The sequence below is a fragment of the Salvelinus fontinalis genome, chromosome 10, assembly GCF_029448725.1.
Source record: "Salvelinus fontinalis isolate EN_2023a chromosome 10, ASM2944872v1, whole genome shotgun sequence".
Taxonomy (NCBI): Eukaryota; Metazoa; Chordata; class Actinopteri; order Salmoniformes; family Salmonidae; genus Salvelinus; species Salvelinus fontinalis.
Genome location: NC_074674.1, coordinates 41472162 through 41500085, shown reverse-complemented (window position 1 = coordinate 41500085; position 27924 = coordinate 41472162). Strand labels below are relative to the sequence as shown.

General features: G+C 44.4%; 1 protein-coding gene across 2 annotated transcripts in view; it reads right to left on the bottom strand.

The window, feature by feature from the left end:
- The window catches only part of gbe1a (glucan (1,4-alpha-), branching enzyme 1a), a 249035-nt gene that overhangs the window by 76768 nt on the left and 144343 nt on the right, over positions 1-27924 (bottom strand). For both annotated transcript variants that reach the window (XM_055936819.1, XM_055936820.1), the window contains exons 8-12: positions 13906-14021; positions 11976-12103; positions 6204-6302; positions 2199-2309; positions 608-779 (exon numbers count right to left, since the gene is read on the bottom strand). In XM_055936819.1, the coding sequence (XP_055792794.1) occupies positions 608-779; positions 2199-2309; positions 6204-6302; positions 11976-12103; positions 13906-14021 (626 nt within the window). The remainder of the gene's footprint in view (positions 1-607; positions 780-2198; positions 2310-6203; positions 6303-11975; positions 12104-13905; positions 14022-27924) is intronic.

Sequence of the window (27924 nt, the reverse complement as noted above, 5' to 3'; positions counted from 1 at the left end):
CCCCCCCTCCCCCCCAACTCACCCATGAAGTTGAGGTAGCCCCCCCCTCCCCCCAACCCACCCATGATGTTGAGGTAGCCCCCCCCCCCCAACTCACCCATGAAGTTGAGGTAGCCCCCCCCCATGAAGTTGAGGTAGCTCCCCCCCCCCAACTCACCCATGAAGTTGAGGTAGCCCTCCCCCCCCCAACTCACCCATGAAGTTGAGGTAGCCCCCCCCCCCCAACTCACCCATGAAGTTGAGGTAGCCCCCCCCCCCCCAACTCACCCATGAAGTTGAGGTAGCCCCCCCCCCCCCCCCAACTCACCCATGAAGTTGAGGTAGCCCCCCCCCCCCCCCAACTCACCCATGAAGTTGAGGTAGCCCTCCCCCCCCCAACTCACCCATGAAGTTGAGGTAGCCCCCCCCTCAACTCACCCATGAAGTTGAGGTAGCCCTCCCCCCCCCCAACTCACCCATGAAGTTGAGGTAGCCCCCCCCCCCCCCCAACTCACCCATGAAGTTGAGGTAGCCCTCCCCACCCCCAACTCACCCATGAAGTTGAGGTAGCCCCCCCCCCCCCCAACTCACCCATGAAGTTGAGGTAGCCCCCCCCCCCCCAACTCACCCATGAAGTTCAGGTAGCCCTCTCCCCCCAGAGCGTGTGTGAGGAGGCGGATCATCTTATGTAGCTGGATGCCTCGGTCGATGACGGGAGTCATGGGGATCAGGGAACTCATGTTGGTGTACATCTCTTTATCCATCAGCCAGAAGGCCAGGGACTTATCACCTACCAGAGCCTGGCAACATAGAGAGATACTTTACTATCCTCTACCAGAGCCTAGCAACATAGAGAGATACTTTACTATCCTCTACCAGAGCCTAGAGAGAGAGATACTTTACTATACCCTACCAGAGCCTGGAGAGAGAGATACTTTACTATCCTCTACCAGAGCCTAGAGAGAGAGATACTTTACTATCCCCTACCAGAGCCTAGAGAGAGAGATATTTTACTATCCCCTACCAGAGCCTGGAGAAAAATATATTTTACTATTCCCTACCAGAGCCTAGAGAGAGAGATACTTTACTATCCCCTACCAGAGCCTAGAGAGAGATATTTTACTATCCCCTACCAGAGCCTGGAGAGAGAGATATTTTACTATTCCCTACCAGAGCCTGGAGAGAGAGATATTTTACTATCCCCTACCAGAGCCTGGAGAGAGAGATATTTTACTATTCCCTACCAGAGCCTAGAGAGAGAGATATTTTACTATCCCCTACCAGAGCCTAGAGAGAGAGATATTTTACTAGTCCCTCTATCGCCGGGGTCTAGTCCCTCTATCGCCGGGGTATTTATAATAGTAATAACACATTTCATTTGTATAGCACTTGTCATTAAAATTGTAATAAAATAAAAATTTCTTTGGCGTTTTTGTGGAACGAACAGTTAACTGAAGACGGGCCCACCGGGCGTTCATGCAGTCTGTTTCTGCTGGACTCTTAACAACACGATGAAACTGTAGTAATGTAGACTGTTCATTCAAATGACGCTAACGGATGAGGCTCATGCAACGGAATGGATTAGTTTTACTTCCTGCTTTGCTCCTGTGAGTACACTGTGGGTTATCACGGTGACCGCCAGCCCTACTGATTACATCACCGGCCAATAGTACCTGGTCGTGGCTCTCAGTACACTGTGGGTTATCACGGTGACCGCCAGCCCTACTGATTACATCACCGGCCAATAGTACCTGGTCGTGGCTCTCAGTACACTGTGGGTTATCACGGTAACCGCCAGCCCTACTGATTACATCACCGGCCAATAGTACCTGGTCGTGGCTCTCAGTACACTGTGGGTTATCACGGTGACCGCCAGCCCTACTGATTACATCACCGGCCAATAGTACCTGGTCGTGGCTCTCAGTACACTGTGGGTTATCACGGTGACCGCCAGCCCTACTGATTACATCACCGGCCAATAGTACCTGGTCGTGGCTCTCAGTACACTGTGGGTTATCACGGTGACCGCCAGCCCTACTGATTACATCACCGGCCAATAGTACCTGGTCGTGGCTCTCAGTACACTGTGGGTTATCACGGTAACCGCCAGCCCTACTGATTACATCACCGGCCAATAGTACCTGGTCGTGGCTCTCAGTACACTGTGGGTTATCACGGTGACCGCCAGCCCTACTGATTACATCACTGGCCAATAGTACCTGGTCGTGGCTCTCAGCATAGCAGATACATCCTTCACCCTTCCTCCTATTGGTCAGCGTGTAGACGATGTTCCCCATGTCCCATTCCTCATCCTTTAACTCCTTCAGTATCTAGAGAGAGAGAGAGAGAGAGAGAGGAGAGAGAGAGGAGAGAGAGAGGGGAGGAGAGAGAGAGGGAGGAGAGAGAGAGGGAGAGAGGAGAGAGAGGGGTGGAGGAGAGAGAGAGGGAGGAGAGAGAGAGGGAGAGAGGAGAGAGAGGGGTGGAGGAGAGAGAGGGGTGGAGGAGAGAGAGGGGTGGAGGAGAGAGAGAGGGGAAGAGAGAGAGGGAGAGGGGAAGAGCGAGAGAGAGGGGAGGAGAGAGAGAGGGAGGAGAGAGATAGGGAGAGAGGGTAGGAGGAGAGAGAGGGAGGAGAGGGAGGGGAGGAGAGAGAGAGAGAGGGGAGGAGGGAGAGAGAGGGGAGGAGAGAGAGAGGGGAGGAGGAGAGAGAGAGGGGAGGAGAGAGAGAGAGAGGGGAGGAGAGAGAGAGGGGAGGAGAGAGAGAGGGGAAGAGCGAGAGGGAGGGGGAGGAGCGAGAGAGGGAGAGAGAGAGGGAGAGTGGAGGAGGAGAGAGAGGGGAGGAGAGAGAGAGGGGAGGAGAGAGAGAGAGGGGGGAAAGGGGAGGAGAGGGGGAGAGGGAGGGGAGGAGAGAGGGGGAGGAGAGAGGGAGGGGGGGGAAGAGGGAGGGGGGAGGGGAGGAGAGAGGGAGGGAGGGGGGAGGGGAGAGGGAGGGGGGAGGGGAGGAAAGAGGGAGGGGAGGAGAGAGGGAGGGAGGGGGGAGGGGAGAGGGAGGGGGGAGGGGGGGGGGGGGAGAGAGGGGAAGAGCGAGAGGGAGGGGGAGGAGCGAGAGAGGGAGAGAGAGAGGGGGGAAAGGGGAGGAGAGGAGAGAGAGCAAGAGAGCGAAGGGCAAAGGGGGTGAGGGAGGGAAAGATAGGGGGACAGTGAGAAACAGGGTTTGAAAGAGGAGAGGATGAGAGGGAGGGGAGAGGGTTTATATAATTTTATACATCCGGGTGGGGGGGGGATAAGTGGTACTTTCTGTATGTTTGCGTGTGAGGCAGAGAAGGTGCCAGAACTATTCACTCGGATGGGCATTTGAATTCTCTATAGGAGGGAAAGTTAATTTTGTCACGGGACTTCCTTTCAAATCAAATGTTATTCGTCACATGCTTGGTAAACAACAGGTGTAGACTAACTGGGAAACGCTCGGGTCCTTTTCCAACAATAGAGAGAGAAAGATATAAAAACAAACAAACAAACAATTGTGACGTGTAATTTATCAAATATATAACATTCAAAAAGGGCAAACAATTCACACAATGAACGGGGGGCAAGAATTGGCGGGAGGACAGCCGAGTGGATTCTGGAGAGAGACATGCCTATATCCTGACTCCTCCTCCTCCTCCTCTTCTTCACGTCTCAGCATTTTAAAAAACGACATTATCGTCACATATATGCTTTTACACTGACAGCCAATCACCAGCTAGGCCTGTTGCCTTCGGCGCAAATTGCAGCCTTTACCAATAGGCCTATGCATCTGAAACAGCCCACAGCTATTTTTAAAAAAGAAGCTAATGATCCACTGTGGATAAGTGATTTAAAATGATTTTAAATGTATTTCTGTACAGAAGCGGAGTAAATATATCATTTCTGGCAAATTGATTTCAAGTTCCTTTAAGCCTATTGGACTGCCTTTAAGCTTATTGGACTGTTCAAAAAGTAGGTTACCTTCACAGGTTTGTGCACAAAATAATTCCAGCATCCGAACAGTGCATTGTGTACCTGCCAACTTTCCTTCAAGTAGCATGACTGAAACTCTCTCACCGGAGAGAGCATCCGAGTGAGCGAAACAGCGCCCCCTCTGTCTTACTATACGTAGCCCATGTATCTGATGCTGTGTGGACAGAAATAGTATGACATACTATACTATTTCTGACCAGTCAAAAGTTTGGACACACCTACTCATTCTTTAAAAAGCAAGTCAGTTAAGAACAAATTCTTATTTAAAATGACGGTCTAACCCCCCGGGCCAAACCCGGACGACGCTGGGCCAATTGTGCCTCGCCCTATGGGACTACCGATCACGGCCGGATGTGATACAGCCTGGATTCGAACCGGGGACTGTAGAGACGCCTCGAGCACTGAGATGCATCGTAGACTGCTGCGTCACTCGGGAGCCCAAAATGGACTGCTGTCATTCAAGGGTTATTTATTTTTTTCTACATTGTAGAATAATAGTGAAGACATCAACACTATGAAATAACACATATGGAATCATGTAGTAACCAAAAAAGTGTTAAACAAATCACAATATATTTTATATTTGAGATTCTTCAAAGTAGCCACCCTTTGCCTTGATGACAGCTTTGCACACACTTGGCATTCTCTCAACCAGCTTCATGAGGTAGTCACCTGGAATGGATTCCAATTAACAGGTGTGCCTTGTTAAAAGTTAATTTGTGGAATGTATTTCCTTAATGCGTTTGAGCCAATCAGTTGGGTTGTGACAAGGTAGGGGTGGTATACTGAAGATAGCCCTATTTGGTAAAAGACCAAGTCCATATTATGGCAAGAACAGCTCAAGCTAAGCAAAGAGAAACGACAGTCCATCATTACTTTAAGACATGAAGGTCAGTCAATCAGGAACATTTCAAGTGCTACGATGAAACTGGAACCATCTGTAGAGCATCTATATGGAACCATCTGTAGACCATCTATATGGAACCATCTATATGGAACCATCTGTAGACCATCAATATGGGGCCATCTGTAGAACATCTATATGGGACCATCTGTAGAACATCTATATGGGGCCATCTGTAGACCATCTATATGGGGCCATCTGTAGAACATCTATATGGAACCATCTGTAGAACATCTATATGGGGCCATCTGTAGACCATCTATATGGAACCATCTGTAGACCATCTATATGGGGCCATCTGTAGACCATCTATATGGAACCATCTGTAGACCATCTATATGGGGCCATCTGTAGACCATCTATATGGGACCATCTATATGGGGCCATCTATATGGGGCCATCTGTAGACCATCTATATGGGGCCATCTGTAGACCATCTATATGGGACCATCTGTAGACCATCTATATGGGACCATCTATATGGGACCATCTGTAGACATCTATATGGGACCATCTGTAGACCATCTATATAGAACCATCTGTAGACCATCTATATGGGACCATCTGTAGACCATCTATATGGGGCCATCTGTAGAACATCTATATGGGACCATCTATATGGGACCATCTGTAGACCATCTATTAGGGCCATCTGTAGAACATCTATATGGGGCCATCTGTAGACCATCTATATGGGGCCATCTGTAGAACATCTATATGGGACCATCTATATGGGACCATCTGTAGACCATCTATATGGGGCCATCTGTAGAACATCTATATGGGACCATCTGTAGACCATCTATATGGGGCCATCTGTAGACCATCTATATAGAACCATCTGTAGACCATCTATATGGGGCCATCTGTAGACCATCTATATGGGACCATCTATATGGGACCATCTGTAGACCATCTATATGGGGCCATCTGTAGAACATCTATATGGGGCCATCTGTAGACCATCTATATGGGGCCATCTGTAGACCATCTGTAGACCATCTGTAGAGCATCTATATGGGGCCATCTGTAGACCATCTATATGGAACCATCTGTAGACCATCTATATGGGGCCATCTGTAGACCATCTATATGGGACCATCTGTAGAACATCTATATGGGACCATCTGTAGACCATCTATATGGGGCCATCTGTAGACCATCTATATGGGACCATCTGTAGAACATCTATATGGGACCATCCACACAAAGTACTGAATACAACCAGCCACGAAGACCAGTGTTTCTGGGCCAGATAACAGCTTGCTAGAGACACAGAGTCATTCAGCTTCATGGTTGAATTGATTAGAGATGTGTCTCACACCTGGATCCACTTGTCAGGTACAGCCATGTTGAGTCTGTAGTCAAAGCCAAGCCCCCCATTCTTCACTGACTTACACAACCCTGGCATTCCTGATACATCCTAGAGGGAGACAGAGAGAGACAGAGACAGAGAGACAGAGAGAAAGAAAGAGAGAAGAAAGGGAGAGAGCGAGAGAGAGAGCGAGAGAGAGAGACAGAGACAGAGACAGAGAGAAAGAAAGAGAGACAGAGAGAGAGCGAGAGACAGAGACAGAGAGCGAGAGAGAGAGAGAGAGACAGAGAGCGAGAGAGAGAGAGAGAGACAGAGACAGAGAAAGAAAGAGAGACAGAAACAGAGAGAGAGCGAGAGACAGAGACAGAGAGCGAGAGAGAGAGACAGAGACAGAGAGCGAGAGACAGAGAGCGAGAGAGAGAGACAGAGAGAGAGCGAGAGAGACAGAGAGAGAGAGACAGAGAGAAAGAAAGAGAGACAGAGACAGAGAGAGAGCGAGAGAAACAGAGAGAGAGCGAGAGAGAGAGAGACAGAGACAGAGAGAGAGCGAGAGAGAGAGAGAGAGAGACAGAGCGAGAGAGAGAGACAGAGAGAAAGAAAGAGAGACAGAGACAGAGAGAGAGCGAGAGAAACAGAGAGAGAGCGAGAGAGAGAGAGAGAGACAGAGACAGAGAGAGAGCGAGAGAGAGAGACAGAGACAGACAGAGACAGAGTCAAAATGCAAGCTGAGATCTACCTGCTCAGGTGTTATTTTAACATGACTTAAAATATAACGTAAGTCTATGCAACATTAACCAATTAAAAACAGTACTGTATCAATGAGGTGTGTATTATCTCTAGAGGGAAGTGTATTATCTCTGGACCGAAGTGTATTATCTCTGGACCGAAGTGTATTATCTCTAGACCGAAGTGTATTATCTCTAGACCGAAGTGTATTATCTCTGGACCGAAGTGTATTATCTCTAGACCGAAGTGTATTATCTCTAGACCGAAGTGTATTATCTCTAGACCGAAGTGTATTATCTCTACACCGAAGTGTATTATCTCTAGACCGAAGTGTATTATCTCTAGACCAAAGTGTATTATCTCTAGACCAAAGTGTATTATCTCTAGACCAAAGTGTATTATCTCTAGACCAAAGTGTATTATCTCTAGACCAAAGTGTATTATCTCTAGACCAAAGTGTATTATCTCTAGACCAAAGTGTATTATCTCTACACCGAAGTGTATTATCTCTACACCGAAGTGTATTATCTCTAGACCGAAATGTATCATCTCTAGACCGAAGTGTATCATCTCTAGACCGAAGTGTATTATCTCTAGACCGAAGTGTATTATCTCTAGACCGAAGTGTATTATCTCTAGACCGAAGTGTATTATCTCTAGGCGGAAGTGTATTATCTCTGGATGGAAATGTATTATCTCTAGACAAAAGTGTATTATCTCTAGACCGAAGTGTATTATCTCTAGACCGAAGTGTATTATCTCTAGACCGAAGTGTATTATCTCTAGGCGGAAGTGTATTATCTCTAGGCGGAAGTGTATCATCTCTAGACGGAAGTGTATCATCTCTAGACGGAAGTGTATCATCTCTAGACGGAAGTGTATCATCTCTAGACGGAAGTGTATCATCTCTAGACGGAAGTGTATCATCTCTAGACGGAAGTGTATCATCTCTAGACGGAAGTGTATCATCTCTAGACCGAAGTGTATTATCTCTAGACCGAAGTGTATTATCTCTAGACCAAAGTGTATTATCTCTAGACCGAAGTGTATTATCTCTAGACCGAAGTGTATTATCTCTAGACCGAAATGTATTATCTCTAGACGGAAGTGTATCATCTCTAGACCGAAGTGTATTATCTCTGGATGGAAATGTATTATCTCTAGACCAAAGTGTATTATCTCTAGGCGGAAGTGTATCATCTCTAGACGGAAGTGTATCATCTCTAGACGGAAGTGTATCATCTCTAGACCGAAGTGTATCATCTCTAGACCGAAGTGTATTATCTCTAGACCGAAGTGTATTATCTCTAGACCGAAGTGTATTATCTCTAGACCGAAGTGTATTATCTCTAGACCGAAGTGTATTATCTCTAGACCGAAGTGTATTATCTCTAGACGGAAGTGTATCATCTCTAGACCGAAGTGTATTATCTCTGGATGGAAATGTATTATCTCTAGACCAAAGTGTATTATCTCTAGACCGAAGTGTATTATCTCTAGACCGCAGTGTATTATCTCTAGGCGGAAGTGTATTATCTCTAGGCGGAAGTGTATCATCTCTAGACGGAAGTGTATCATCTCTAGACGGAAGTGTATCATCTCTAGACGGAAGTGTATCATCTCTAGACGGAAGTGTATCATCTCTAGACGGAAGTGTATCATCTCTAGACCGAAGTGTATTATCTCTAGACCAAAGTGTATTATCTCTAGACCGAAGTGTATTATCTCTAGACCGAAGTGTATTATCTCTAGACCGAAGTGTATTATCTCTAGACCGAAGTGTATTATTTCTGGATGGAAGTGTATTATCTCTAGACCAAAGTGTATTATCTCTAGACCGCAGTGTATTATCTCTAGACCGAAGTGTATTATCTCTAGACCAAAGTGTATTATCTCTAGACCAAAGTGTATTATCTCTGGATGGAAGTGTATTATCTCTAGACGGAAGTGTATTATCTCTAGACGGAAGTGTATCATCTCTAGACGGAAGTGTATCATCTCTAGACCGAAGTGTATTATCTCTGGACGGAAGTGTATTATCTCTAGAGGGAAGTGTATTATCTCTGGATGGAAGTGTATTATCTCTAGAGGGAAGTGTATTATCTCTGGATGGAAGTGTATTATCTCTAGAGGGAAGTGTATTATCTCTGGATGGAAGTGTATTATCTCTAGAGGGAAGTGTATTATCTCTGGATGGAAGTGTATTATCTCTAGAGGGAAGTGTATTATCTCGAGACCGAAGTGTATTATCTCGAGACCGAAGTGTATTATCTCTAGAGGGAAGTGTATTATCTCTAGAGGGAAGTGTATTATCTCTCGACCCAAGTGTATTATCTCTCGACCGAAGGAAGTGTATTATCTCTCGACCGAAGGAAGTGTATTATCTCTAGACCGAAGAGTATTATCTCTAGACCGAAGTGTATTATCGGTAGACCGAAGTGTATTATCTCTAGACGGAAGTGCATTATATCTGATTCTCTTGAAGGAAGTGTATTATCTCTGGATGGAAATGTATTATCTGTAGACCGAAGTGTATTATCTCTGATTCTCTAGACCGAAGTGTATTATCTCTGAACGGAAGTGTATTATCTCTTGAAGGAAGTGTATTATCTCTAGACCGAAGTGTATTATCTCTAGACCGAAGTGTATTATCTCTAGACCGAATTATCTCTGGACCGAATTATCTCTGGACCGAATTATCTCTGGACCGAATTATCTCTGGACCGAATTATCTCTGGACCGAAGTGTATTATCTCTGGACCGAAGTGTATTATCTCTGGATGGAAGTATATTATCTCTGGGTGGAAGTGTATTATCTCTAGACCGAAGTGTATTATCTCTAGACCGAAGTGTATTATCTCTAGACCGAAGTGTATTATCTCTAGACCGAAGTGTATTATCTCTAGATCGAAGTGTATTATCTCTAGACCGAAGTGTATTATCTCTAGACCGAAGGGTATTATCTCTAGACCGAAGTGTATTATCTCTAGACCGAAGTGTATTATCTCTGGACCGAAGTGTATTATCTCTAGACCGAAGTGTATTATCTCTAGACCGAAGTGTATTATCTCTAGACTGAAGTGTATTATCTCTGGATGGAAGTGTATTATCTCTGGATGGAAGTGTATTATCTCTAGACCGAAGTGTATTATCTCTAGTGGGAAGTGTATTATCTCTAGTGGGAAGTGTATTATCTCTAGAGGGAAGTGTATTATCTCTGGATGGAAATGTATTTTCTCTAGACCGAAGTGTATTATCTCTGGATGGATGTGTATTATCTCTAGACCAAAGTGTATTATCTCTAGACCGAAGTGTATTATCGGTAGACCGAAGTGTATTATCTCTGGATGGACGTGTATTATCTCTAGACCGAAGTGCATTATCTCTAGACCGAAGTGTATTATCTCTGATTCTCTAGACGTAAGTGTATTATCTCTGACTCTCTTGAAGGAAGTGTATTATCTCTAGACCGAAGTGTATTATCTCTGGATGGAAGTGTATTATCTCTAGACCGAAGTGTATTATCTCTAGATGGAAGTGTATTATCTCTAGACCGAAGTGTATTATCTCTGATTCTCTAGACGTAAGTGTATTATCTCTGACTCTCTTGAAGGAAGTGTATTATCTCTAGACCGAAGTGTATTATCGGTAGACCGAAGTGTATTATCTCTGGATGGAAGTGTATTATCTCTAGACCGAAGTGTATTATCTCTAGATGGAAGTGTATTATCTCTAGACCGAAGTGTATTATCTCTAGACCGAAGTGTATTATCGGTAGACCGAAGTGTATTATCTCTGGATGGACGTGTATTATCTCTAGACCGAAGTGTATTATCTCTGATTCTCTAGACGTAAGTGTATTATCTCTGACTCTCTTGAAGGAAGTGTATTATCTCTACACCGAAGTGTATTATCTCTGGATGGAAGTGTATTATCTCTACACCGAAGTGTATTATCTCTGGATGGAAGTGTATTATCTCTAGACCGAAGTGTATTATCTCTAGACCGAAGTGTATTATCTCTAGAACGAAGGGTATTATCTCTAGACCGAAGGGTATTATCTCTAGAGGGAAGGGTATTATCTCTAGACCGAAGTGTATTATCTCTAGACCGAAGTGTATTATCTCTAGACCGAAGTGTATTATCTCTAGAACGAAGGGTATTATCTCTAGACCGAAGGGTATTATCTCTAGAGGGAAGTGTATTATCTCTAGACCGAAGTGTATTATCTCTAGAACGAAGGGTATTATCTCTAGACCGAAGTGTATTATCTCTAGACCGAAGTGCATTATCTCTAGACCGAAGTGTATTATCTCTAGAGGGAAGTGCATTATCTCTGATTCTCTAAACCTGATCTGATTCTAGTGTGAAAGTGTGACTAGAGGATGTCTTATAACGCAGATTCGACCAACCATCTGCCCCATATGGCAAACTAGAGTGGAACCACAAGTTGGGTAGAGTATGTGAAGGATGAGTTTTAGATCTGAGACGAGAAGACGCCAGAATGATCTCTGATTATCCTGAACTGATAGGCCCTAGATTAGGTGTGTGTCATTACCTCTGCAATGGTAATGCAGTCAGGGTAGAGTGTGTAGGATGTGGTATGTCATTACCTCTGCGATGGTAATGCAGTCAGGGTAGAGTGTGTAGGATGTGGTATGTCATTACCTCTGCGATGGTAATGCAGTCAGGGTAGAGTGTGTGTAGGATGTGGTATGTCATTACCTCTGCGATGGTAATGCAGTCAGGGTAGAGTGTGTGTAGGATGTGGTATGTCATTACCTCTGCGATGGTAATGCAGTCAGGGTAGAGTGTGTGTAGGATGTGGTATGTCATTACCTCTGCGATGGTAATGCAGTCAGGGTAGAGTGTGTAGGATGTGGTATGTCATTACCTCTGCGATGGTAATGCAGTCAGGGTAGAGTGTGTAGGATGTGGTGTGTCATTACCTCTGCAATGATAATGCAGTCAGGGTAGAGTGTGTAGGCTGTGGTGACATTACCTCTGCGATGGTAATGCAGTCAGGGTAGAGTGTGTAGGCTGTGGTGACATTACCTCTGCAATGGTAATGCAGTCAGGGTAGAGTGTGTGTAGGATGTGGTTGGAGAGCATCAGATGTATGATCGAGTCCTCATCAACCTGCATCCCAAAGTACTCACTGTAACCACCAGAGAAAGACATGGCTGTGGAGAGGACAGCGAGAGGAAGAACGAACGAGAGAGGACAGAGAGAGAGGAAGAACGAACGAGAGAGGGAGGGAGAGAGGACAGAGATAGGGAGAGAGGACAGAGAGAGGACAGAGAGAGGACAGAGAGAGCGAGAGGACAGAGAGAGCGAGAGGACAGAGAGAGGACAGAGAGAGCGAGAGGACAGAGAGAGGACAGAGAGAGAGAGAGGACAGAGAGAGAGACAGAGAGAGCGAGAGGACAGAGAGAGCGAGAGGACAGAGAGAGGACAGAGAGAGCGAGAGGACAGAGAGAGGACAGAGAGAGACAGAGAACAGAGAGAGCGAGAGGACAGAGAGAGCGAGAACAGAGGGAGTGAGAGAGAACAGAGAGAGCGAGAGGACAGAGAGAGAGCGAGAGGACAGAGAGAGAGCGAGAGGACAGAGAGAGCGAGAGAGGACAGAGAGAGCGATAGAGAACAGAGAGAGCGAGAGGACAGAGAAAGCGAGAGGCAAGAGAGAGTGAGAGAGAGAACAGAGGGAGAGAGAGAACAGAGGGAGCGAGAGGACAGAGAAAGCGAGAGGACAGAGAGAGCGAGCGAGAGGACAGAGAGAGCGAGAGAGAGAACAGAGAGAGCGAGAGGACAGAGAGAGCGAGAGGACAGAGAGAGCGAGAGGACAGAGAGAGCGAGAGAGAACAGAGAGAGGACAGAGAGAACAGAGAGAGGACAGAGAGAACAGAGAGACAGAGAGGACAGAGAAAGCGAGAGAGAACAGAGAGAGCGAGAGAGAACAGAGAGAGCGAGAGAGAACAGAGAGAGCGAGAGAGAACAGAGAGACAGAGAGACAGAGAGAACAGAGAGACAGAGAGAACAGAGAGACAGAGAGAACAGAGAGAGAACAGAGAGAGAACAGAGGGAGCGAGAGAGAGAACAGAGGGAGCGAGAGAGAGAACAGAGGGAGCGAGAGAGAACAGAGAGAGCGAGAGGACAGAGAGAGAGAGAGCGAGAGGACAGAGAGAGCGAGAGGACAGAGAGAGAGCGAGAGGACAGAGAGAGAGCGAGAGGACAGAGAGAGCGAGAGGACAGAGAGAGCGAGAGAGGACAGAGAGAGCGAGAGAGGACAGAGAGAGCGAGAGAGGACAGAGAGAGCGAGAGAGGACAGAGAAAGCGAGAGGCAAGAGAGAGTGAGAACAGAGGGAGAGAGAGAACAGAGGGAGCGAGAGGACAGAGAGCGAGAGAGAACAGAGAGACAGAGAGGACAGAGAGACAGAGAGAACAGAGAGCGAGAGAGAACAGAGAGCGAGAGAGAACAGAGAGCGAGAGAGAACAGAGAGACAGAGAGGACAGAGAGACAGAGAGACAGAGAGGACAGAGAGAGCGAGAGGACAGAGAGGACAGAGAGAGCGAGAGGACAGATAGAACAGAGAGACAGAGAGGACAGAGAGAGCGAGAGGACAGAGAGAGCGAGAGAGAACAGAGAGAGCGAGAGAGAACAGAGAGACAGAGAGGACAGAGAGCGAGAGAGAACAGAGAGACAGAGAGGACAGAGAGACAGAGAGGACAGAGAGACAGCTCAGTTTAGTTCAGACAGATTCTCACTTGTATTCACTTGGAACGCCAAGGTCTCAAACATTACTCACCAACTACAGTATCTCCCTCTCCCTCTCCCGCCTACTCCATCTTTTCATCTCTTTATATTGAGAGGTACATAACAGTGCGAGTGTCTACTGAGAGTTGCATAACTCAAAAGCCTGTCTGGTTTGAACAGTGATATGATGGGGGAGAAAGACACATGCACGCACCAACACACACATCTCACCGATGCCGTGGTGGTGGTAGAGCATGGACGAGACGCCGTCGAACCTGAAGCCATCGAAGCGATACTCCTCCATCCACCATCTGAGATTAGACAGCAGGAACCTCAACACCTCCCAACTACAGAGAGAGAGAGAGAGAGAGAGAGAGAGAGAGAGAAAATCAGAGAGAGCGAGAGAGAGAGAGAATCAGAGAGAGAGAGAGAGAGAGAGAGAGAGAGAGAGAGACATAGAGAGAGAGAGAGAGAGAGAGACATAGAGAGAGAGACATAGAGAGAGGGAGAGAGAATCAGAGAGAGCGAGAGAGAATCAGAGAGAGAGAGAGAGAGAGAGAGAGAGAGAGAGAGAGAGAGAGAGAGAATCAGAGAGAGTGAGAGCGAGAAAGAGAGAGAGAGAGAGAGAGAATCAGAGAGAGAGAGAGCGAGAAAGAGAGAGAGACAGAGAGAGAATCAGAGAGAGAGCGAGAAAGAGAGAGATATGCTATTTGGCCCTAAACAGAGAGTACACAGTGGCAGAATACCTGACCACTGTGACTGACCCAAACTTAAGGAAAGCTTTGACTATGTACAGACTCAGTGAGCATAGCCTTGCTATTGAGAAAGGCCGCCGTAGGCAGACATGGCTCTCAAGAGAAGACAGGCTATGTGCACACTGCCCACAAAATGAGGTGGAAACTGAGCTGCACTTCCTAACCTCCTGCCCAATGTATGACCATATTAGAGACACATATTTCCCTCAGATTACACAGATCCACAAAGAATTTGAAAACAAACTCAATTTTGATAAACTCCCATATCTACTGGGTGAAATTCCACAGTGTGCAGAGAGAGCGAGAGAGAACAGAGAGAGCGAGAGAGAACAGAGAGAGCGAGCAGCAGCAAGATTTGTGACCTGTTGCCACAAGAAAAGGTCAACCAGTGAAGAACAAACACCATTGTAAATACAACCCATATTTATGGTTATTTATTTATTTTCCCCTTTTGTACATCAGTACAACTTTGGAACTTAGATTATTTTCTGAACTTCTGTGATATTTCCTGGACATTTCTACAGTTTATTATCTACTTCACACCCCCCCCCCCCCCCCCCCTCCTCTCCCCTGTAACTATTCACCAGGTCGTTGCTGTAAATGACAATGTGTTCTCAGTCAACTTACCTGGTTAAATAAATAAATAAATATAAACTTGCGTTTGGCAATGTTGACATATGTTTGCCATGCCAATAAAGCCAGAGACCGAGAGAGAGAGAGAGAGAGAGGTATATAAAAAAATGAATTCTTTATCTGTGTTTACAGTACTTAAGATGTGTATAATATGATATATAATCAAATTGGTTAGTTGAGGAAATATGTCCATGTAGGTAGAGTTATTAAGGTGACTACGCATATATAGTAACAGAGTAGCAGCAGCGTTTCCCAGGGGGCAATGCAAATAGTCTGAGTAGCCATTTGATTAGATGTTCAGGAGTCTTTTGGCTTGGGGGTAGAAGCTGTTTAGAAGCCTCTTGGACCTAGACTTGGTGCTCTGGTACCGCTTGCCGTGCGGTAGCAGAGAGAACAGTCTATGACTAAGGTGGCTGGAGTCTTTGACAATTCTTAGGGCCTTCCTCTGACACCGCCTGGTATAGAGGTTCTGGACGGCAGGAAACTTGTACTGGGTGCTTGTACTTGCTTGTACTTGTACAGTGATGTACTGGGCCATTCACACTACCCTCTGTAGTGACTTGCGGTCAGAGGCTGAGCAGTTGCCATACCAGGCAGTGATGCAACCAGTCAGGATGCTCTCGATGGTGCAGCTGTAGAACCTTTTGAGGATCTGAGGACCCATGCCAAATCTTTTCAGTCTCTTGAGGGGGAATAGGTTTTGTTGTGCCCTCTTCACAGTGTGCTTGGACCATGTTAGTTTGTTGTTGATGTGGACACCAAGGAACTTGAAGCTCTCAACCTGCTCTACTACAGCCCCGTCGATGAGAATGGGGGCATGCTCGGTCCTCCTTTTCCTGCAGTCCACAATCATCTCCTTTGTCTTGATCACATTGAGGGAGAGGTTGTCCTGGCACCACACGGCCAGGTCTCTGACCTCCTCCCCTATAGGCTGTCTCATCGGTGACCAGGTCTCTGACCTCCTCCCCTATAGGCTGTCTCATCGGTGATCAGGTCTCTGACCTCCTCCCTATAGGCTGTCTCATCGGTGACCAGGTCTCTGACCTCCTCCCCTATAGGCTGTCTCATCGGTGATCAGGTCTCTGACCTCCTCCCTATAGGCTGTCTCATCGGTGATCAGGTCTCTGACCTCCTCCCTATAGGCTGTCTCATCGGTGATCAGGTCTCTGACCTCCTCCCTATAGGCTGTCTCATCGGTGATCAGGTCTCTGACCTCCTCCCCTATAGGCTGCCTCATCGGTGATCAGGTCTCTGACCTCCTCCCTATAGGCTGTCTCATCGGTGATCAGGCCTACCACTGTTGTGTCGTCGGCAAACTTAACGATGGTTTTGGAGTCGTAACAATACTAACATGCTTTACTAACAATACTAGTGTGCTATATCATACTACTAACATGCTGTATAATAATACTACTAACATACTATATAATAATACTACGATATATAATACCATAATATATAATATTACTACTAACACGCTATATAATACTACTATCATGCTATATCATACTACTAACATGCTATATAATAATACTACACTATATGATACTACTACTAGCGTGCTATATAATACTACTAGCGTGCTATATAATACTACTAGCGTACTATATAATACTACTATCGTGCTATATAATACTACTAACGTGCTATATAATACTACTAGCGTGCTATATAATACTACTAACGTGCTATATAATACTACTAACGTGCTATATAATACTACTAACGTGCTATATAATACTACTAGCGTGCTATATAATACTACTAGCGTGCTATATAATACTACTAACGTGCTATATAATACTGCTACTAACGTGCTATATAATACTGCTACTAACGTGCTATATAATACTGCTACTAACGTGCTATATAATACTGCTACTAACGTGCTATATAATACTACTACTAACGTGCTATATAATACTACTACTAACGTGCTATATAATAATACTACTAACGTGCTATATAATACTACTAACGTGCTATATAATACTACTACTAACGTGCTATATAATACTACTACTAACGTGCTATATAATACTACTACTAACGTGCTATATAATACTACTAGCGTGCTATGTAATACTACTAGCGTGCTATGTAATACTACTAGCGTGCTATGTAATACTACTAGCGTGCTATGTAATGCTACTAACGTGCTATGTAATGCTACTAGCGTGCTATGTAATACTACTAGCGTGCTATGTAATACTACTAGCGTGCTATGTAATACTACTAGCGTGCTATATAATACTACTAGCGTGCTATATAATACTACTAGCGTGCTATATAATACTACTAGCGTGCTATATAATACTACTAGCGTGCTATATAATACTACTAACGTGCTATATAATACTACTAGCGTGCTATATAATACTACTAGCGTGCTATATAATACTACTAGCGTGCTATATAATACTACTAGCGTGCTATATAATACTACTAGCGTGCTATATAATACTACTAACGTGCTATATAATACTACTAACGTGCTATATAATACTACTAGCGTGCTATATAATACTACTAGCGTGCTATATAATACTACTAGCGTGCTATATAATACTACTAACGTGCTATATAATACTACTAACGTGCTATATAATACTACTAACGTGCTATATAATACTACTAACGTGCTATATAATACTACTAACGTGCTATATAATACTACTAACGTGCTATATAATACTACTAACGTGCTATATAATACTACTAACGTGCTATATAATACTACTAACGTGCTATATAATACTACTAACGTGCTATATAATACTACTACTAACGTGCTATATAATACTACTACTAACGTGCTATATAATACTACTACTAACGTGCTATATAATACTACTACTAACGTGCTATATAATACTACTAACGTGCTATATAATACTACTAGCGTGCTATGTAATACTACTACTAACGTGCTATATAATACTACTACTAACGTGCTATATAATACTACTAGCGTGCTATGTAATACTACTAGCGTGCTATGTAATACTACTAGCGTGCTATGTAATGCTACTAACGTGCTATGTAATACTACTAACGTGCTATATAATACTACTAGCGTGCTATATAATACTACTAACGTGCTATATAATACTACTAACGTGCTATATAATACTACTAACGTGCTATATAATACTACTAACGTGCTATATAATACTACTAACGTGCTATATAATACTACTAACGTGCTATATAATACTACTAACGTGCTATGTAATACTACTAGCGTGCTATGTAATACTACTAGCGTGCTATGTAATACTACTAGCGTGCTATGTAATACTACTAGCGTGCTATGTAATGCTACTAACGTGCTATGTAATACTACTAGCGTGCTATATAATACTACTAGCGTGCTATATAATACTACTAGCGTGCTATGTAATACTACTAGCGTGCTATGTAATGCTACTAACGTGCTATGTAATGCTACTAGCGTGCTATGTAATACTACTAGCGTGCTATGTAATACTACTAGCGTGCTATGTAATACTACTAGCGTGCTATATAATACTACTAGCGTGCTATATAATACTACTAGCGTGCTATATAATACTACTAGCGTGCTATATAATACTACTAGCGTGCTATATAATACTACTAACGTGCTATATAATACTACTAGCGTGCTATATAATACTACTAGCGTGCTATATAATACTACTAGCGTGCTATATAATACTACTAGCGTGCTATATAATACTACTAGCGTGCTATATAATACTACTAACGTGCTATATAATACTACTAACGTGCTATATAATACTACTAGCGTGCTATATAATACTACTAGCGTGCTATATAATACTACTAGCGTGCTATATAATACTACTAACGTGCTATATAATACTACTAACGTGCTATATAATACTACTAACGTGCTATATAATACTACTAACGTGCTATATAATACTACTAACGTGCTATATAATACTACTAACGTGCTATATAATACTACTAACGTGCTATATAATACTACTAACGTGCTATATAATACTACTAACGTGCTATATAATACTACTAACGTGCTATATAATACTACTACTAACGTGCTATATAATACTACTACTAACGTGCTATATAATACTACTACTAACGTGCTATATAATACTACTACTAACGTGCTATATAATACTACTAACGTGCTATATAATACTACTAGCGTGCTATGTAATACTACTACTAACGTGCTATATAATACTACTACTAACGTGCTATATAATACTACTAGCGTGCTATGTAATACTACTAGCGTGCTATGTAATACTACTAGCGTGCTATGTAATGCTACTAACGTGCTATGTAATACTACTAACGTGCTATATAATACTACTAGCGTGCTATATAATACTACTAACGTGCTATATAATACTACTAACGTGCTATATAATACTACTAACGTGCTATATAATACTACTAACGTGCTATATAATACTACTAACGTGCTATATAATACTACTAACGTGCTATATAATACTACTAACGTGCTATGTAATACTACTAGCGTGCTATGTAATACTACTAGCGTGCTATGTAATACTACTAGCGTGCTATGTAATACTACTAGCGTGCTATGTAATGCTACTAACGTGCTATGTAATACTACTAGCGTGCTATGTAATACTACTAGCGTGCTATATAATACTACTAGCGTGCTATATAATACTACTAGCGTGCTATATAATACTACTAGCGTGCTATATAATACTACTAGCGTGCTATATAATACTACTAACGTGCTATATAATACTACTAGCGTGCTATATAATACTACTAGCGTGCTATATAATACTACTAGCGTGCTATATAATACTACTAACGTGCTATATAATACTACTAGCGTGCTATATAATACTACTAGCGTGCTATATAATACTACTAGCGTGCTATATAATACTACTAGCGTGCTATATAATACTACTAGCGTGCTATATAATACTACTAACGTGCTATATAATACTACTAGCGTGCTATATAATACTACTAGCGTTCTATATAATACTACTAGCGTGCTATATAATACTACTAGCGTGCTATATAATACTACTAGCGTGCTATATAATACTACTAGCGTGCTATATAATACTACTAACGTGCTATATAATACTACTAACGTGCTATATAATACTACTAACGTGCTATATAATACTACTAACGTGCTATATAATACTACTAACGTGCTATATAATACTACTAACGTGCTATATAATACTACTAACGTGCTATATAATACTACTACAAACGTGCTATATAATACTACTAACGTGCTATATAATACTACTACTAACGTGCTATATAATACTACTAACGTGCTATATAATACTACTAGCGTGCTATGTAATACTACTACTAACGTGCTATATAATACTACTACTAACGTGCTATATAATACTACTAGCGTGCTATGTAATACTACTAGCGTGCTATGTAATGCTACTAACGTGCTATGTAATACTACTAACGTGCTATATAATACTACTAGCGTGCTATATAATACTACTAACGTGCTATATAATACTACTAACGTGCTATATAATACTACTAACGTGCTATATAATACTACTAACGTGCTATATAATACTACTAACGTGCTATATAATACTACTAACGTGCTATATAATACTACTAGCGTGCTATGTAATACTACTAGCGTGCTATGTAATGCTACTAACGTGCTATGTAATACTACTAGCGTGCTATGTAATACTACTAGCGTGCTATATAATACTACTAGCGTGCTATATAATACTACTAGCGTGCTATATAATACTACTAGCGTGCTATATAATACTACTAGCGTGCTATATAATACTACTAACGTGCTATATAATACTACTAGCGTGCTATATAATACTACTAGCGTGCTATATAATACTACTAGCGTGCTATATAATACTACTAACGTGCTATATAATACTACTAGCGTGCTATATAATACTACTAGCGTGCTATATAATACTACTAGCGTGCTATATAATACTACTAGCGTGCTATATAATACTACTAGCGTGCTATATAATACTACTAACGTGCTATATAATACTACTAGCGTGCTATATAATACTACTAGCGTTCTATATAATACTACTAGCGTGCTATATAATACTACTAGCGTGCTATATAATACTACTAGCGTGCTATATAATACTACTAGCGTGCTATATAATACTACTAACGTGCTATATAATACTACTAACGTGCTATATAATACTACTAACGTGCTATATAATACTACTAACGTGCTATATAATACTACTAACGTGCTATATAATACTACTAACGTGCTATATAATACTACTAACGTGCTATATAATACTACTAACGTGCTATATAATACTACTACAAACGTGCTATATAATACTACTAACGTGCTATATAATACTACTACTAACGTGCTATATAATACTACTAACGTGCTATATAATACTACTACTAACGTGCTATATAATACTACTAACGTGCTATATAATACTACTAGCGTGCTATGTAATACTACTACTAACGTGCTATATAATACTACTACTAACGTGCTATATAATACTACTAGCGTGCTATATAATACTACTAGCGTGCTATGTAATACTACTAGCGTGCTATATAATACTACTAGCGTGCTATGTAATGCTACTAACGTGCTATGTAATACTACTAACGTGCTATATAATACTACTAGCGTGCTTTATAATACTACTAGCGTGCTATATAATACTACTAGCGTGCTATATAATACTACTAGCGTGCTATATAATACTACTAGCGTGCTATATAATACTACTAGCGTGCTATATAATACTACTAACGTGCTATATAATACTACTAACGTGCTATATAATACTACTAGCGTGCTATATAATACTACTAGCGTGCTATATAATACTACTAGCGTGCTATATAATACTACTAGCGTGCTATATAATACTACTAACGTGCTATATAATACTACTAGCGTGCTATATAATACTACTAGCGTGCTATATAATACTACTAGCGTGCTATATAATACTACTAGCGTGCTATATAATACTACTAACGTGCTATATAATACTACTAGCGTGCTATATAATACTACTAGCGTGCTATATAATACTACTAGCGTGCTATATAATACTACTAGCGTGCTATATAATACTACTAGCGTGCTATATAATACTACTAACGTGCTATATAATACTACTAACGTGCTTATAATACTACTAACGTACTATATAATACTACTAACGTGCTATATAATACTACTAACGTGCTATATAATACTACTAACGTGCTATATAATACTACTAACGTACTATATAATACTACTAACGTGCTATATAATACTACTAACGTGCTATATAATACTACTAACGTGCTATATAATACTACTACTAACGTGCTATATAATACTACTAACGTGCTATATAATACTACTACTAACGTGCTATATAATACTACTAACGTGCTATATAATACTACTACTAACGTGCTATATAATACTACTAACGTGCATAAACATAAACAGGCTTTATGTGCCTCTCTTAATTAAAGTTGCAAAACGTTATGGGGGACGGGGGTCTCATTTTCGATGGTGCCCCGAGGACAAAATACAAGACACAACTACAGGTACATTACATTAGAACATGAAACATCACAGGCATCATTAAAAATCAATTAAAACAATTGCACACCTCAGTGAACTCATTTATCCTCAGCGTTTTAAGCTTCCCTAGCGGCACCATGGAATCCAAAATGGAATATATTTTTGGAAGTGATTCCAAAAATCGTTAGCAAAAAGGTGCGTTTGTCAGAATGACGTCCAAAAGGGTCCATTTTTCAGGGTCTGACTCTTTTTCGTTGTTGTTTTAACCAGGTGTCAGTAATAATCCAAACGTCGGCGTTTAGTTTGAGAAGCAAGAATTAGAATAACATACATTTTTAAAATCAAAACTTGTGACATTTACATGAATCAAGGCCCCAGGTTTCAGGGATTTCAGATCAGACTGGTTTCGGCAGTATCCAGGTTTTCCTATAATCATATTGTCGTGATCTCATCCCGGGACACTACGGTATTCCCTTTTCAACGTTAGCACTCAGCATTCAAGCTCCTGTTCAGGACGTCCCCTTTTAAGAAACTGCAGTCGTTCCCAAAACTGATCGAAGTAGTCAATAAAAATCCAACGCTTTTTCAGAGCAGAGTCCTGATTTCATCCAAGTGACCCGTGCAAATAGCCCGGGAGAAGAAGATCAATTCCAGGACCGTGTGTTGGGATAGGTTTCAGGAAAAACAATCCCCTTGCCTGTAGCCAATAGTCTGTCTCTCAGGTATTCCAAGTCCCGTCTCATTGGCGCAGCTTGATGTCATTTGTACCAGCGTCCACAGCTCCGGGTTTTGGTCTAGAATGACCGTACGGTCCTGAGTGATGTCACAGGGAAGTAGAATGTCTTTGCTCCGTCCTTTACAATGGAACTCCCAACGACGGCCATCTTGGGAGGGGGAGGTCGTGGTTTTCCAGGTGCATGGTGCAGCGAGGAGTGTCATTGCCTAGAAAAGCAGGGGGAGTGGGGGGGGTGCTTTGGAGAGGGGGAAGTCCTCGGAGAAAGGTGGTGTCACGGAGGCGACGAGGGCCTCCTGTGGGGTAGTATGACCTTCCCTCACACTTGTCATCTCCCGTCTGGACTACTGCATCTCTCTGTTGGCTGGGCTCCCTGCTTGTGACATCAAACCCCTGCAACTTATCCAGAACGCTGCAGTCCGCCTGGTGTTCAACCTTCCTAAGTTCTCCCATGTCACCCTGCTCCTCCGCACAGTCCACTGGCTTCCAGTCAAAGCCTCCACTACAAGGCCATGGTGCTCACCTACGGAGGAGCAAGAGGAACTGCCCCTCCCTACCTTCAGGCTCTGCTCAAACCCTACACCCCCAACCTGAGCACTCCGTTCTGTCGCCTCTGGTCTCTTGGCCCTCCCTACCTTCAGGCTCTGCTCAAACCCTACACCCCCAACCTGAGCACTCCGTTCTGTCGCCTCTGGTCTCTTGGCCCTCCCTACCTTCAGGCTCTGCTCAAACCCTACACCCCAACCTGAGCCCTCCGTTCTGTCGCCTCTGGTCTCTTGGAACTCCCTACCTTCAGGCTCTGCTCCAACCCTACACCCCAACCTGAGCACTCCGTTCTGCCAACTCTGGTCTCTTGGCCCTCACACTTAGTGCAGTCCAAGCTCTTCTCTGTCCTGGAACCCCAGTGGTGGAACCAGCTTCCCCCTGATGCTAGGACAGCAGAGTCCCTGCCCATCTTCTGAAAACATCTGAAACCCTCCCTCTCTTCAGAGAGTATCTTAAATAATCCCACAGAACCAACATGTAAATGTAGGTTACACAGCACACCAACACACAGCTAGCACAGTGAATAAAACATGAATGAATTGGTTTTAGAGAACAAACTAAAAGGAAAGAGGAGATGAGGGAGAAGGAAGAGGTGAAAGGGGGAGACTAGGAGAGAGAGGGGAGGGAAGGAGAGAAAAGAGGGAGACTAGGAGAGAGAGGGGAGGGAAGGAGAGAAAAGAGGGAGACTAGGAGAGAGAGGGGAGGGAAGGAGAGAAAAGGGGGAGAAATGGAAGAGGGGACAAGGGGGAGACTAGGAGAGAGAGAGAGAGAGAGAGAGGAGGGAAGGAGAGAAAAGAGGGAGACTAGGAGAGAGAGGGGAGGGAAGGAGAGAAAAGAGGGAGACTAGGAGAGAGAGGGGAGGGAAGGAGAGAAAAAGGGGAGACTAGGAGAGAGAGAGAGAGAGAGAGAGAGGAGGGAAGGAGAGAAAAGGGGGAGAAATGAAAGAGGGGACAAGGGGGAGAAGGCGAGGGGGGAAATGAAAGTCTAATTAAAAAGGTCTGGAGGCTTTCACCAATCAATGAACATCTAGGACAAAAAAGAGAAGAAAAGGAGAGTGAAGGATAGAGGGGGAAAGAATATGGAGCGTGAAGGACAGAGGGGGAAAGAATATGGAGCGTGAAGAATAGAGGGGGAAAGAATATGGAGCGTGAAGGATAGAGGGGGAAAGAATATGGAGCGTGAAGGACAGAGGGGGAAAGAATATGGCGCGTGAGGGACATCTCCCTCTTCATCTCCCTCTTCATCTCCCTCTTCCTCTTCATCTGCCTCTTCATCTGCCTCTTCATCTCCCTCTGCCTCTCCCTCTGCCTCTCCCTCTGCCTCTCCCTCTGCCTCTCCCTCTTCCTCTTCCTCTGCCTCTCCCTCTGCCTCTCCCTCTGCCTCTCCCTCTGCCTCTCCCTCTGCCTCTCCCTCTGCCTCTCCCTCTGCCTCTGCCTCTTCATCTCCCTCTGCCTCTTCATCTCCCTCTGCCTCTTCATCTCCCTCTGCCTCTTCATCTCCCTCTGCCTCTTCATCTCCCTCTGCCTCTTCATCTCCCTCTGCCTCTTCATCTCCCTCTGCCTCTTCATCTTCCCTCTGCCTCTTCATCTCCCTCTGCCTCTTCATCTCCCTCTGCCTCTTCATCTCCCTCTGCCTCTTCATCTCCCTCTGCCTCTTCATCTCCCTCTGCCTCTTCATCTCCCTCTGCCTCTTCATCTCCCTCTGCCTCTTCATCTCCCTCTGCCTCTTCATCTCCCTCTGCCTCTTCATCTCCCTCTGCCTCTTCATCTCCCTCTGCCTCTTCATCTCCCTCTGCCTCCTCATCTCCCTCTTCATCTCCCTCTTCATCTCCCTCTTCATCTCCCTCTTCATCTCCCTCTGCCTCTTCATCTCCCTCTGCCTCTTCATCTCCCTCTGCCTCTTCATCTCCCTCTGCCTCTTCATCTCCCTCTGCCTCTTCATCTCCCTCTGGCTCTTCATCTCCCTCTGGCTCTTCATCTCCCTCTGCCTCCTCATCTCCCTCTGCCTCTCCCTCTGCCTCCTCATCTCCCTCTGCCTCTTCATCTCCCTCTGCCTCCTCATCTCCCTCTGCCTCCTCATCTCCCTCTGCCTCCTCATCTCCCTCTGTCTCTTCATCTCCCTCTGTCTCTTCATCTGTCTCTTCATCTCCCTCTGCCTCTTCATCTCCCTCTGCCTCCTCATCTCCCTCTGCCTCCTCATCTCCCTCTGCCTCCTCATCTCCCTCTGCCTCCTCATCTCCCTCTGTCTCTTCATCTGTCTCTTCATCTGTCTCTTCATCTCCCTCTGTCTCCTCATCTCCCTCTTCATCTCCCTCTGCCTCTTCATCTCCCTCTCCCTCTTCATCTCCCTCTGCCTCTTCATCTCCCTCTGCCTCCTCATCTCCCTCTGCCTCCTCATCTCCCTCTGCCTCCTCATCTCCCTCTGCCTCCTCATCTCCCTCTGCCTCCTCATCTCCCTCTGCCTCCTCATCTCCCTCTGTCTCTTCATCTCCCTCTGTCTCTTCATCTCCCTCTGCCTCTTCATCTCCCTCTGCCTCCTCATCTCCCTCTGCCTCCTCATCTCCCTCTGCCTCCTCATCTCCCTCTGCCTCCTCATCTCCCTCTGCCTCCTCATCTCCCTCTGCCTCCTCATCTCCCTCTGCCTCCTCATCTCCCTCTGCCTCCTCATCTCCCTCTGTCTCTTCATCTCCCTCTGTCTCTTCATCTGTCTCTTCATCTCCCTCTGCCTCCTCATCTCCCTCTGCCTCCTCATCTCCCTCTGTCTCTTCATCTTCATCTGTCTCTTCATCTGTCTCTTCATCTCCCTCTGTCTCCTCATCTCCCTCTTCATCTCCCTCTCCCTCTTCATCTCCCTCTGCCTCTTCATCTCCCTCTGCCTCTTCATCTCCCTCTGCCTCTTCATCTCCCTCTGCCTCTTCATCTCCCTCTGCCTCTTCATCTCCCTCTGCCTCTTCATCTCCCTCTGCCTCTTCATCTCCCTCTGCCTCTTCATCTCCCTCTGCCTCTTCATCTCCCTCTGCCTCTTCATCTCCCTCTGCCTCTTCATCTCCCTCTGCCTCCTCATCTCCCTCTGCCTCCTCATCTCCCTCTGCCTCCTCATCTCCCTCTGCCTCCTCATCTCCCTCTTCATCTCCCTCTTCATCTCCCTCTTCATCTCCCTCTTCATCTGCCTCTTCATCTCCCTCTGCCTCTTCATCTCCCTCTGCCTCTTCATCTCCCTCTGCCTCTTCATCTGCCTCTCCATCTCCCTCTGCCTCTCCATCTCCCTCTGTCTCTTCATCTGTCTCTTCATCTGTCTCTTCATCTGTCTCTTCATCTGTCTCTTCATCTGTCTCTGCCTCTCCCTCTGCCTCTCCCTCTGCCTCTTCATCTCCCTCTGCCTCTCCCTCTGCCTCTTCATCTCCCTCTTCATCTTCATCTCCCTCTGCCTCTTCATCTCCCTGTCTCTTCATCTCCCTCTGCCTCTTCATCTCCCTCTGTCTCTTCATCTCCCTCTGTCTCTTCATCTCCCTCTGTCTCTTCATCTCCCTCTGTCTCTTCATCTCCCTCTGCCTCTTCATCTCCCTCTGCCTCTTCATCTCCCTCTGCCTCTTCATCTCCCTCTGCCTCTTCATCTCCCTCTGTCTCTTCATCTGTCTCTTCATCTGTCTCTTCATCTGTCTCTTCATCTGTCTCTTCATCTGTCTCTTCATCTGTCTCTTCATCTCCCTCTGTCTCTTCATCTGTCTCTTCATCTGTCTCTTCATCTGTCTCTTCATCTGTCTCTTCATCTCCCTCTGTCTCTTCATCTCCCTCTGCCTCTTCATCTCCCTCTGCCTCTTCATCTCCCTCTGCCTCTTCATCTCCCTCTGCCTCTTCATCTCCCTCTGCCTCTTCATCTCCCTCTGCCTCTTCATCTCCCTCTGCCTCTTCATCTCCCTCTGCCTCTTCATCTCCCTCTGCCTCTTCATCTCCCTCTTCATCTCCCTCTTCATCTCCCTCTGCCTTCAT